The 13,421-nt window shown below is 40.6% G+C and overlaps 1 protein-coding gene and 1 long non-coding RNA gene across 9 annotated transcripts in view; one reads left to right on the top strand and one right to left on the bottom strand.

The window, feature by feature from the left end:
• eya4 (EYA transcriptional coactivator and phosphatase 4) overlaps nt 1-13,421 on the bottom strand; it is a 54,729-nt gene that overhangs the window by 18,151 nt on the left and 23,157 nt on the right. For 3 of the 4 annotated variants that reach the window (XR_009793742.1, XM_061811478.1, XM_061811477.1), the window contains exons 3-4: nt 3,551-3,600; nt 1,310-1,434 (exon numbers count right to left, since the gene is read on the bottom strand). Coding sequence is in view for 3 of the 4 variants with exons in the window: in XM_061811478.1 (XP_061667462.1) it covers nt 1,310-1,434; nt 3,551-3,600 (175 nt within the window). In the remaining variant the exon portion in view is untranslated. Of the gene's footprint in view, nt 1-1,309; nt 1,435-1,556; nt 1,709-3,550; nt 3,601-13,421 lie in introns of those variants that run through there. The other variant, XM_061811479.1, reaches the window with a different exon arrangement.
• Nucleotides 1-13,421, top strand: part of LOC133496211 (uncharacterized) — a 45,113-nt gene that overhangs the window by 13,702 nt on the left and 17,990 nt on the right. For 3 of the 5 annotated variants that reach the window (XR_009793745.1, XR_009793744.1, XR_009793746.1), the window contains exon 5: nt 8,775-8,949. The exons of the other annotated variants lie outside the window; for them this stretch is intronic. This is a non-coding gene — a long non-coding RNA (uncharacterized LOC133496211). The remainder of the gene's footprint in view (nt 1-8,774; nt 8,950-13,421) is intronic. 5 annotated transcript variants of the gene reach the window in all.

Here is a 13,421-nt window from a genome sequence, read left to right as displayed (position 1 = left end):
AACAGACAGAAAAACTCGAGCATTTTAACTGGCAGAAAAATTAGGAGCTGTAATGTGACGGATCCTTTTAGGCACACAGCAATCTTCATTTGAGCCACCCACCGTTTGACGAAAAGTAAAAGTATCGCTCACATTTGTTCATTTCACAAGCTGAAAGCTGCCAAAACATTTCTATACATTTTACCTCTGCTGTGCATGGAGCAGAAAGCTAACGAGATACTGTACTGATTTATCAATTACTTGTAACCATTCATTCTCACATTTGCACTTATAGGCATTTTTATAGTCTTTAATTAGACCAAAAAGCAAGTTTTGGGGTGTGTGAGGAAGATGGAGTCCATGCAGAAAACCCACACATGCAAGGGGAGAACATGCACATGGCATACAGGCTGTGATTTGAACCCAGAATATCCTGACTGGGCAACAGTGGATCAGCTGGTAAAACGTTCGCCTTACAGTTCTGAGGACCCGGGTTCTATCCCGGCCTCACCTGTGTGGAGTTTGCATGTTCTCCTCGTGTCTGTATAGGTTTTCTCCAGGCACTCCAGTTTCCTCCCACATCCCAAAAACATGCAACATTAATTGGACTCTCTAAATTGCCCCTAGGTGTGATTGTGAGTGTGGGTGTTTGTCTCAATGTGCCCTACGATTAAATGGCCACCAATTCAGGGTGTACCCCGCCTCCTGCCCGTTGACAGCTGGGATAGGCTCCAGCACTCCCCACGACCCTCATGAGGATAAGTGGCAAAAGAAAATGGATGGGTGGATGGATATCCTGACTGGGATGCAGATGCACTAACCATTATAGCACTGTCCTCAAATTTTTAAAATGTTTTTTTAAAAAAAACAATAACCCTGTGTATTTGAGGTTTACCATTTGCAAAATTCACACCACTTTATTCATGGAAAACCATGCCTATTTAATTTTTTTACTTACTATAGGTTATGTTAAAAAAAATGATGTACCGGCCTTGAGTTTGACACCGGGACTTGACATTGTCAGTTGCTTGCACTTGACATTAATGTCAGTTACTTGGTATTACAGTAGAAAACTGGTGGCGTTTCACAAGGCTCGCTACTCAGTCCACAGATTTTTAGTTTGCCACTATATGAATGTCAAAATTGGCTGACGTTGCCGCTCTAAGGAACCGTCATGAACCAAGAACCCTGTGATGTTGAGAACCCTTGGAGCAAACAACCAACCATCCTTTTCATGTGCAAATATGTCATAGAAGCACTGATTTAAAAAAAAAAAAAATGTTAGCTTTTAGCGTGGTGGTGCTACTGTCACAATAACAAGGCTGCTCACCTCCTGTTCCATTGGCGGTGATTGCGGAGGTGCTGCCGAGGTTGTTCTTATCCAACTTGGAGCCACTGGAATCACTGCTGCCCAGCCGATTATGAGGACTGGCTAGGTCCTGCATTTCCATAGACCTAGAGGGGTTCAAAAGTGACAGGAGAGAAGTGGACGTTAAGAACTGCACTTATGGATGCAGTCCATCTCGCATTTGTCTGTAAACTCTTTTGTCGTCCATTTGTTTATTATGGAGGGTTACCATGGCAGCAGCTCATGTGGGTCGTAAATAAACATACAAAGGAGTAGGAGAAAAAACATGAAACACTTGCTGATGACTTTCACTTTACACGTCGCCGCAAAATCCACAACCACATGTGTGCCATGGTGGAATGTTGACTCAAGTGCGTGTAGTGGGTCTGAACAGCTAGCTGTGTGTGTGTGCGTGTAGTGAGTCACGTCGCCTGCAGGCGGGCCGGTCACACTTTTTTTGCGGCACATCAAAGCCAGAAGAGATGGCAGGATGGTTGGGAGAATTCAAACAAACGTGCACGTGTGTCGCGGTTCGAGAAGGCGTATCCAACCCTGCCTGTCCCGTCCCTTCCTTTCCAGGCCCGGCAGACAAACCCGCAAGTCAGACTGACAGCTTTAAACATTTCACTCCCACCAGACCAGACTTGGCTTGGCTTGAGAAAGTTAAACATTCTTAACTTGGCTTCCACTCACTACATTTTTTTTTTCCTCGAATGCGGCCAAATAGTACATCTTAGAACTAATCAGTGTTCTGAACCGGTCTTTTCAAATGGGTCAAAAAGTGCTTTTTTTTTGCCACCCCCTTTGTCTTTCAACAGAAGGAAATGACTTTTATTCATCCTTATCCCTTTTTTACGTGACGGCAGCAGTTGGTGTTTCATAAACGCTTCTTTTCTGCGATTCACATTAAGAGTGTGTATTGAGACGCATTACTTGATATTTACCCGGGCGGATGTGGAAAATGGACCACAAAGATTAATGTCAAAAGAACGTGCATGCATCCCACCCGTGCCACAGCACACACTGAGATCTTTATGGTGAGCATAGTGAGATTCATTCATATTCTTCAAAAGATGTGGTCTTGATGCCTTAACCTGGTGGTTCTGTATATCTCAATCTGTCTTGCCTTGATACAGGTGACCTGACTTGGAATTTTTTTTAAGATGTGGGCTGTAGTTGGGACAGTAGTTTGCTTTGACTCACGGGCAAAATTTTTAAATATAAACGCTGTACGGTGGCAATGAACTAAACTCACTTCACAAAAAGCAGCATTTTTGCAGATAGTGAAAAGTTCTTTAAAATGAGGCCTTAAGTTGTTAGTTTAACACAGACAATGAAAAACACCATGGACAGCATCTACCTGTTATAACCCTTAAGTAGTATCTATTATTATTATTATTTGAACACGGAGAAGTTTCTGTGTAGACGCAAACGAGAACAATACTCAGAGGCATATATCCTTTATCGTCTGCAACAACTGATGAATATTAATGCAGTTTATGGAAGAATTAAAAGTCTCCCTATATATTCTGTATTATACTCATGCGGCACGGCAGACGACATTAACACATCTGCCTCTGTGTGGAGTTTGCATGTTCTCCCTGTGTCTGTGTGGATTTACTCCGGTTTCATCCCACATCCCATAAAACATGCACTGTAGGGTGATTGAAGACTCTAAATTGCCCGTAGGTGTGAATGTGAGTGTGAAATGTTGTTCATGTGCCCTCTGATTGGCTGGTGACCAGTTCAGGGTGTACCCCACCTCTCGCCTGACGATAGGTGGGACAGGCCCCACCAAGCCCATCACCCCAGTGAGGATAAGCTGTACAGAAAATGGATGGATGTATAATAGTGCCCCTGGTGGCCATGGCGTGCACACCATACAGAGCAGCACATCCATTCATTATCCAATGCACATTTAATTGAATCTTCAGGTGTGACACAAACTGTTTAATTCTTTACATTCTCTTTGGTTATGTTAATACTCCATGTTTTTTATAAAGTAAAATAGAGAGCAATATTTTCAATTTAAAAAATGGGATTTTTTTGGGTGGCTGGAACGGATTAATGGGATTTCCATTCATTTCACTGGGGAACAATGATATGAGATAGGAGTGTTCTGAGCTACGAGCGGGGCCATGGGAAGAATTAAAGTACACACATAACTGCTTTTATGGTTTTCTACATGTTTTTGTACAAACTGTTGCCTTAATATTCATTTACCTGCTGTCTGAAGGGTCTGGAACATGAGAATCACTGTTTGATTTCTTCACCTGCAAATGACCCAGAGCATAAAGATTCAGTTATTAAACATTAAATAACAAAATCCTTTATACATATTAATATTACTTGGAGTATGGGCCAAAAATTGATGTGCACATTTTTTTCATTTGATTAAATTTAGTTTTTTTTTTTTCCTGGCATTTTTTCCCTTCCCGATCACATTCCTTCTGTTCTTCCTCCCACTTCAGACAAGCTTTCTTCTTTCTTCCTCCCTGACCTCGTTCCCTTCCTCCTCGTACCTTACTTCACCCCCAGATCTCATTTTTATTTTGCATACTTCCCTTCTTTGCTTAAAACCTCTTTTCAGTCATCCTTCCTTCCATTTTCTTGAAATTGTCTCAAATTATTCACAAACATTCACAGTACCTTGTACCTGCAAATAAAAAACTTGAAAGTGCATTCTCACCTTTGACACCCCCCCCCCCCAGCATATTTATATAAGCAGCTTGGAAAATATATACCATAATTTCCGGCCTTCACGCGCTTTCAACCCTGCAGTTTATGCGGTGATGCGGCTAATTTGTGCATTTTTTCTAACAGCCTCAAGGGGGCACTCGAGCGGAAAAGATAAGAATGTAAGAATGAGATCGGTGGAATATATGTGCCGAGGAAGTTATTTTTACCGGCCATGTTAGCGCTGCGTGAGCACTGTGCTAGCGCGTTCCTGCTGTGTTAGTGGCGTGTCTCGGTGATATTTACCGGTAAGTTTTATTTTAACTGACCCTGTTAATGCTAGCGCAGCACTAGTGTTAGCGTTGAGCGTTAAACTCTTTATTTACCATCTTTCTCATGTTTCAATGTGGGCACTTGCGGCTTTTACACCCCTGTGGCGTATGTATGTACCAAATGATATTTCCTTTACAAATGTACTCGGTGAGGCTTGTAACCAGGTGTGCTCTGTCGGCTGGGAATTACGGTATATATATTTTTGGGGGGCTCGGGAGGGGGGGCTGTCAATGTTCTACATAAATAAGACAGAATTGACAGTGGGATTAAGTGGCCTCTAAGTTTGGACATTATCTTTCTCTGGTTCACCCTTGACCCCGGACCGTGCCCGCTTTGAGTCCCTTACTCTCTTCTTTACGGGTTGAAAGGGAACGACGGGGTCACATTAGGTCACAAGGAGCGGGTGCCTCTCTTTCACCTCTCTCGGTGGCCAACACTATAACACGACATTTGCGCATGTCAATCAATGCATGCCAAAGCATGTATATTTTATCAACTTTTTTTTTTAAAAAAAGGAAATGAACATACAGCCATGCCTTAAAAGTACACACAGGCCAAATGTATACGTGCGAGTGTATGTGTATGTGCCACAGCGGGTCTCTATTAAAATTCCTCCCTCTTATTTGGAACAGGAACTAATTAGGACAGTAAATGGGGGGAGGAGCCACAGGCAATGTGTACCAGCTGCCCTCTAATCACTGTGTCAACACAGCACTGAGGTGTAGGCCATGCGTACAGGACACACACGTGGAGACACGCATGCACAAATTCACATAGGTGATGTGTGTTCACGATTTTTGCAAACCGGCGCAGTCACGGTCAGCGTGAAGCAAATGGCTGGCCAAGCAGCTGATTGCAAAGCAGGTCGGCGACTTTGGCCTCACCCACATTTTGCCTTTGTCATCCACCTTTTTATTATTATTATTATTTTTTTAGTATTTTCTATTTTAAATCGCCATCAAAAACACATTTTAATATTTTTAAAAAATTACACCAACTAACATGCAACATTAATTTCCGTGCACATTACTGAATTGATGGGAAGGATGATAGTCAATTATTATATTTATGTTTCAAATGTTAGAGTTCTGCAGAAGTAAATATATATATATATATATAATATATATATATATATATATATATATAAAGAATATTAAAAGCATTCAGAAATAACAAGAAACAATGAATGCACAGGCAGACGATATAAGAACAACAAGGTTATGAATGGAGATTAAAAAAAAATGAATAGAAATGTCTTGACCCCCTTCTTGAATATCTTCCCACATTGTGACTGGGAGTGTTTTCTAAACTGTCCATATAAAACTCTAAAGAAATGAATAAATGAGAGAAATTAAATTGCACAGTTCCATAAAATTAAACACATTAGACCCCAATATTTGAGCCCTACCACAAATAATTTGAAAATAGTGAAATTTTTTATAACCTTAAAAAAAAATTGTCTCAATGGGTCAATAAACTTCCAAATAAGGAGGGTTTTCACCAAATGATGGGCAACAGGTTCTCCCCCAAAACAATTCACGAATAGGTGAATTTGCAAATGGTACACCGCAAATTTACGAGGCGCCACAGAAAATTAAATAACTAATTAATAAAATTCACCACTGTAATGTCGTTAAATTCAATAAGTCACTCAGTATTTTCTTGGCCTGTCAATTATTCATATACTTAAATAAGACAGGCCTAGGATTGGACGGACATTAAATGCTTTAATCAGTGGGGCCGGTAATTATTTCATTGCATTTTAATAGAATATAAATACTCGACAATATGCTATGTTCCTTGATTTATCATGACAAATTTGTTGCTGTCCTACTCAAAAACTCATGTGGTAATGTGCTTTTAAACTGTTTTGGACTGTCAAAACAAATCAAGAAAGGCATTATTCCTATTCATGCGCTAAGGATGTAAATGCTATAATAAAACATTGCTATGGACGCACATCTCTATGTTGGGACACGAGTTTAAAAAAAAAAAAAGACGATTGGTGTAAGACACCCTTAACTCTGCTTCACCTGTACAAAATTGTTGTCGGGACCAACCAAAGTATGCAACAAGTTAGCCTTGCTTGTACCAGAAGGGTTGATGGTAATGTGTCAGCTAACTGCAATAAGTTCATTTACAGAAATAAAACAAAAAGTGTGATTACATGCATTTTGTAAGCATATTAAAATTCTGAGGCTAATAATGTGAAAGCGCAAGAATATTCAAGCATTATTGTCCAACCAGAAAATATTTACTATTGTTCCGTTCACTTTTTAAAAATATCCCTCCGCTACTATGTTTCTCTGCTTATTCGAACCACTCAAATTTGGCTGGATTCATTTATATTCAGGAAGTTATTAATTACTTTCCGCAATCCACTAACTCATCTTTCTCATTCCAAATTGTTTGGAAAGTGTTTAGTTGATTCAGGACATCTTGGGAACCGTTTTTCACGTCCCTAAATGTTGATTATTCACGACAATTCCCGTTTTTTTCCCATTATTCCTCATTTTCAATGACAAAATTCCCAAATTCAGAGACATTTTACGCATAGCACCTCCAACGCCTGCATTTCTCGACCCACTCAAACTATTCCAACTTCAAAACGTGTTTCGTTCAGTACATCTTGGGTACATTTTATTAAATTCCAAGATATATTACACATTCATCTCCTTCTGTTTTTCTTTACCATTGTCAAACTATTCCAAATTCATCTTATTTAGGACATCCTGAGATGTATTGATTACACTTTTCACGGTGAAATTCCCAAATGTGCGCATGTCCGTGTAGCTGTTATTATTTGGGTGACATGGTTCTGATTAGAGGTCCCTCGCAGAGAGTCCAATAAGAAGCGGCACTTGGCCGTTTAAGACGGGCGGCAGGGGTGGGGGCCGTTTGGGGACCTCGCATGGATCACTTTACACGCACTTTCATGTCGCGTTTCATGCTTTGCTGAAATTTAACAAGGCTGTCCGTCACGGCGTCGGCGAGAGCGCGGCCGTGAGAACGCGTGCACGCAAGCCAGACGCACACACGCGAGGGGGAACAGACAATCCTGGCCGTTTCTGTCTCGACACAATCCCGGGACACCACAGGCACACTTTGATCCCCGGCGAAGCTTATCGTTCATTGTGCGCGTACACTTTGGCCTCGGTGACAACATCCCTCAGACATCCTCTGTTAGATTTAACTCTATATACGGAACATGCAAACGTCTGTCTTCGTAAACGCTAAGTAATTCTCCGGCCGTTCAATGCAATAATACATGTTGTTAAAGTAGATCCCTCTCCGACTGGAATCATATTTGTACCCTTTAAAATGGATGCCTCACTATGAGCCAGTAGAGATAGAATCATGTGACTTCTTTTAACCAATCAGATAAGAGAGGTCCCAATGGTGAAAACAATACAAATTAAACACAATGAAACATGAGTATATTATCCTGGTATATCTATGTATCCATCCATCTATTTTCCAAGCTGCTTATCCTCAAAAGGGTTGCCGGAGTGCCGGAGCCTATCCCAGCTAACTTTGGGCAAAAGGGTGACTATGCCCTGAATTGGTCGCCAGTCAATCGCAGGGAACATAAATGGACGCCGTCACCGTCAACTTACACTCCCTTACCAAAGTCAGGCGAGTTTCATGATGAATATGAGGTTTTAGATACACACATATAGACAAATATATGCAAGAAGCAAAAAAAAAAAAAACAAAAGTTAAGGTATTGCTATGTGGTGAGTAAGAAAATGATCTAATGCTACAGTAATATTTGAGGCAAATGATTGTTCATTTTCCACCTTGCTGCATATTTATATAGACAGATGACTAACATTAAAGCACTTTGTACACGTAAAATATGTCCATATATTTTTTTCAGACGTGTCAGTGTATTTTTTCAGGTTACGCGTGTGTGGTATTATATTTTATTCATACTCGGTGAAATTAAAATGTAACACCAGCAAAATTAACACATAATTGTATTCATAATGGAGTACAAACAATGAAAGATTAAAAAAACGAGCAGCATTGGGGGAATACATTTTTTAAGTGAAATTAGCATCTTGAGGTTTAAAAAGTTAGTAAAAGAAATTGCCTTTGGATCCCTTTTAAGCGACATAGAAAACTCAACTCTTACTATTTTGAAATCGCTGATTTCATAACTCGGGAAATGGGATGAACATTTTTGTTCCTTATATGGGTTTTTCCTCCCACGTTCCAAAAACATGCATGTTAGATTCATTTAAGACTCAATGCTCCATAGTTGGGAACCAGTCCAGGGTGTACCCCGCTTCTTGACTCTAAGCGCGATAGAAAATGGATGAATGGTACTCCTACTGACAACGATAAAAATGGCGATGCCGCAGTGTTTCTTGATCAGTAAAAAAGGAATACATAGTGTCATATAATAACAGCAAATCCTTCTTTCCTTCATAAGGTGGTCACCGGGGCTGAAGGAGCCGTCTGTGTCACTTGAGCCACTTTCAAAAAAAAATAAAGGGTCGACCTTTGAACCCGACGGACGGGTGAGCGCCCATGAACACAGTGCGTCTGATGCTGCGTGCAATCCCTCAGGGGAAGGAACCACCACAACAACAACAACAAAACTCCTGGTAATGAGCCTTAAATTAAAAAGTAGCATTTATTTAAGGTAATTACACCCAATTAGTGTAGCTATCAGTGTTGAATATTTTTTTTCCCCCGTGTGTGGGGAAAAGAACTTGCTTATTCTCATATTTCCATAAATGTGACGTCTTAATTTAGATCACAACTGGAAAGAAATGAAGCAAAATTTAATATTGCACATTTTTGACAACTTTGGAGAAATATTTATCCAACATTATTCCTGCGAATATGTTGGTACCCGAGTTTCGCAACAAGAGAGAGTCTGAATATTACAAACAGATAACAATAGATAGAAGCAAAGATACTTACACTAAAGAAAAAAATATATATTTATATATGAATCTAACAATATGTCCTCATAGTTTATAATCCAACTTTGTGCCAGCCTTTTTTAACTCAAGGCCCAAGATTATAAAATCTTTAAAAAAAGATACTCAAGTTTACGTATTACCTAACAACGACATTCCGTACACAGAAGATGTTAGTTTACAACACAGGCGAGCGAGGGTCTTACCTCAAGAGTGCGGTCAGGTCACTTTGCAGTCGTGCACTTCTGCACACTAAACAGCGATGTCACCCACCAGTCAGTTCTCACGCACACAAACACACACACACACATGCACACGCACACAAACACACACGGACTCACTCAATACAATTAAAAGTGTGTTTATCGTCCCGCAGGTGCCACGTTCTTCTGTCTTTCGCTATGTGCTGCAAACAGCCATTAATTCCCTCCTTTCATCTTCAAGTCCCAGCTTTTCTTAAAAAGTTAGAAAAAGTTTCAAAGCTCTCGATAAAAAGAGTCGTGGGTGGAGCGTTAAAGGACGCTTTTGAATCCACGTCCTCCGAAGCGGTCCATCCATGTGCAGCTGCTGTCTTCCTCAAGTGCACTAATGGGGAACGTTTCGCTCACCCTTCCTCTTTCCTCCTCCTCTTCCCCCACGCTCATTCCCCCTCCCTCATTGCTCCTCCTCTTCGCGCTCGCTCTCTCACCTGTCACTCAAGTCGCGTTTTTAGCCGGTCAAATCTCTTCCAAATCAGTTAAAGTACAGAATGATGGAAAAAAAACTTCACTTGAATGTTTTAGTCATTGGGAGAGTGAAAATAAATCTCTTGTAAATTTGACAGCACAGAGAAGTGTTGTTACCAAGCCTGACAAGTTTGAATAATTAATCACCACATATGTAAAATGAGTCTTTAATATGCTATGGGCGTGTCTATTTAACACACGCTTCTCAACTGCCAATCAAATAAATCTTATACAACCTGGAAAAAATGGATGCTACTACATCTATCACATTTCTCATCCCTTCACATAAATACATGCTTGAGCCATGGAAATATTCATCCATTCATTTTCTTTGCTGCTTATCCTCACGAGGTTTGCGGGGAGTGCTGGAGCCTATCCCAGCTGTCATCGGGAAGGAGGCGGGGTACAGACTGAACTGGTTGCTAGCCAATCGCAGGGCAGATAGAGACACCTTGGGGCAATTTAGAGTGTCCAATTAATGTTGCATTTTTTTGGGATGTGGGAGGAAATTCCACACAGGCGGGTCCGGGATTGAACCCCGGGCCCTAAGATCTGTGAGGCCAATGCTTTACCAGCTGATCCACCGTGCCGTACATGGAAATTTTCCCACCTAAAGTCTCCAGTGGTTGCAATATATCCTATTGGGTTGTCACAGGGCTTTTCCATAGTGAGACAACGGGGCACTCTAAAGCGGCCAGCCCAATCCAAAGCCTCTGTCGCGTCGTGACCTCACCTTCTCTTGCTCTTCAAAATGCCTTTTTGGGGTGTAGGCATAAATCAGAAGCTAACTGCTTGCCGCAATTGTGCTGGATCACTACTGATAACGATTGTCCTCAGGTTCTCATATAGTGCGGGAGGGACAATCACCTGCCAGATGCTGGCGTGCATCATCAAGCAGTGGTTTAGACGTGCCCAATAAAACTGAAAATGGTGAGAAACTGTTTGACGCTCATTGAAAACCACATGCAATTGGTCTCGATCTTTAAACATTGTCAGCAATTATCTTCAAACATGTATCAAGTATTTCGAAAACAAATCTCCGAATTCACGATCCGGGGTCTTTACGTCATGCATTGTGCACCCGTGTCTGTATGCGCGTGTCTGTCTGAGGCCAGCGAATCTCAGCCACGCGAAAACAACATCTCACTTTGTAGTAAAAAGTGTAGGTCAAACGATATAATTCTCACCACGTAACGCACACACACACTCTTTTATGAGTACCTGAGCACGCCACACACCAGTCGGTGTTAACTGTAGCCACCTGCGTATGTCTTTGTGTATGTGCGCCGTATGTGTAACCACCAACTGCGATACATTTACAACTTTACGTAAGAGTTTAATTCGTTCCACGACCTGTAGTAACTCACTTTACTCACGTGTCAAATACATGTTTGCCATTGAAATGAACTGAAATGCACATTACTCTATTACAGTTACCCCCCAAAAAAACACAATTCAATTAAAAAAAAAATAGCAGTGTATTGCACTACATAACATAATAAAAGAGAATTTGAAGAAATAAAACGTGTTTGTAAAGTGTAATTACGATATATACTGTAGTATTTGTGTGTTGGATTTTTGCCTTTAAGAGCCATGGCCTAGCGTGTGATAGCCTGTTGTGAGCATCTGGACTTACGTTCTGGCCTACAGCAGCAGGTTGTGAGTGTTCATTTTAAATCTTTTTGTTTCTCCCATTTAATAAAGTGATTTCACAACTCTGACAAGGCTTACTGCACATGCCAGGGCGTCACATTACCTTAATTGAGCTTTAAAAAAAAAAAAAAATCCACGTCACTCAAGTGCCGGCATATCTGAAACATCTTGACCAAAATTTTAGCTTGCAACAAAAAGAAAAAAAAAAAATAAAATCAAACAAGCCATGGCTCGTAATGGCTTCTATTCACTCTAGAACAGTGATTCTTAAAAGTGTGGTATATGTACCACTCGTGGAACACGGCTGCCTGTACTGGTAGGTAAAGAATCACCGAATGAAATTTTATAATCTGAATCCTGCTTTGGTTGAAACTTTGTTTTTTTTAATCCAATACAGTACATTTCTTAAAGTGCCTGTAAATTCATTTGTGTGCGTGTCTGTGTGATTTTAACTTCATAAATATGTTCGAAAGTAAATGACGAAAACATTCAAAGAGAGAGCAATTTAGGACTAACTTGTTAAGATAAAGCCTCAGATCATTTATCTCCATCTCAGGTGTCCAGATTTTTGGGGCGGGGCTAATAATGATCCCCATGACGCATCCGGTCAAGGGCATACACTTTCTGGCATAACTCGTCCCTCCCCCACAATATAAGCATTTAGTGCTGTTAGGTTATTTAGTAATAAAGCTATAGCTATAACCTGAAAAATGCATCCTCCCAGAAAGTGTGTGTGTTATTTGGGCGACAGAGTCCCTGCTGTGATGACCCATATGGTGAACCTTATTTTACTGACAGTCCCATCCAGTACTATTGGAACAGCAAAGTCAATTTCTTTGTTTTTGTTGTATACTGAAGAGATTTGGGTTTCAGATCAAAAGATGTTCTTCTTTCAGCTTCAAAATAGTTTGCTTTTCTCCCTAAGACGGCTTTCTGGTCTTCACGATTGCTCAACGGTGAACGCAGTTTACATAGATGAAACCCAAAACCAAAATCAGGCACTATCTAATGTTTAAGCAATCAATCTAAAAGGCAACATCAGAGAAACTAGAAACACCCATCGGTCACGTTTCAATACTTTAGTTCAATTGAAAAGTGTGTGGGTTCAAACAAACGGTGCTCTGTCTTGAGTGGTATGGTTGTACTTGGGAGACGTAAGTAATTTGTGAGGTGATAGTTGGTAGATAAAGTGTGAAGACAGCTTCCCTAAAATGTTTCCTCAGAACCTTGTCACCTATTATTGTGTGGGTTCACCAGAATTCCACAACCTTTATTGGCAGCGTGAAAGGTTTTGGTCGTACTCCGCCAGGAGTCCCCTGCCTCCGCCCTACAACGGACGAGTGCCATGGAAATTTCAGACGACATACTCGAGGCCAAAAATACTGATGTCACTCTTTTGTGGGAAGTTGTTCTGATGAATAGCAATTCACACTGAGGAATCGGATATGGGTTATTAAAGCGACGATTATTGAGCTCTATTCTTTTTTTTTGCTGCTTGGAATGTTCCCTAAAATTCCAATTGAGGTATAAAGTCCATGACAATAAAAGCAGAAGTTGTTTTGCAACCTGCGAGTTCTAAGAATAAAATTCCACTGCAATTTAATGTTTCACAATTGGGTGATAGATTGATCCCGACTCTGTTTAAAATTGACAGCAGGATATACAGTTGAAACCAGAAGTTTAAATACACTGTAGAAAAACAAAAATTTCATTTTTTGTCACTCTGTCTGAAGTCACCTCAAACTAACCTCTCTTTATTTCAGGCTACTTGAA

Source organism: Syngnathoides biaculeatus, chromosome 23, assembly GCF_019802595.1.
Source record: "Syngnathoides biaculeatus isolate LvHL_M chromosome 23, ASM1980259v1, whole genome shotgun sequence".
Taxonomy (NCBI): Eukaryota; Metazoa; Chordata; class Actinopteri; order Syngnathiformes; family Syngnathidae; genus Syngnathoides; species Syngnathoides biaculeatus.
This window is presented reverse-complemented; position numbering and strand designations above follow the sequence as displayed.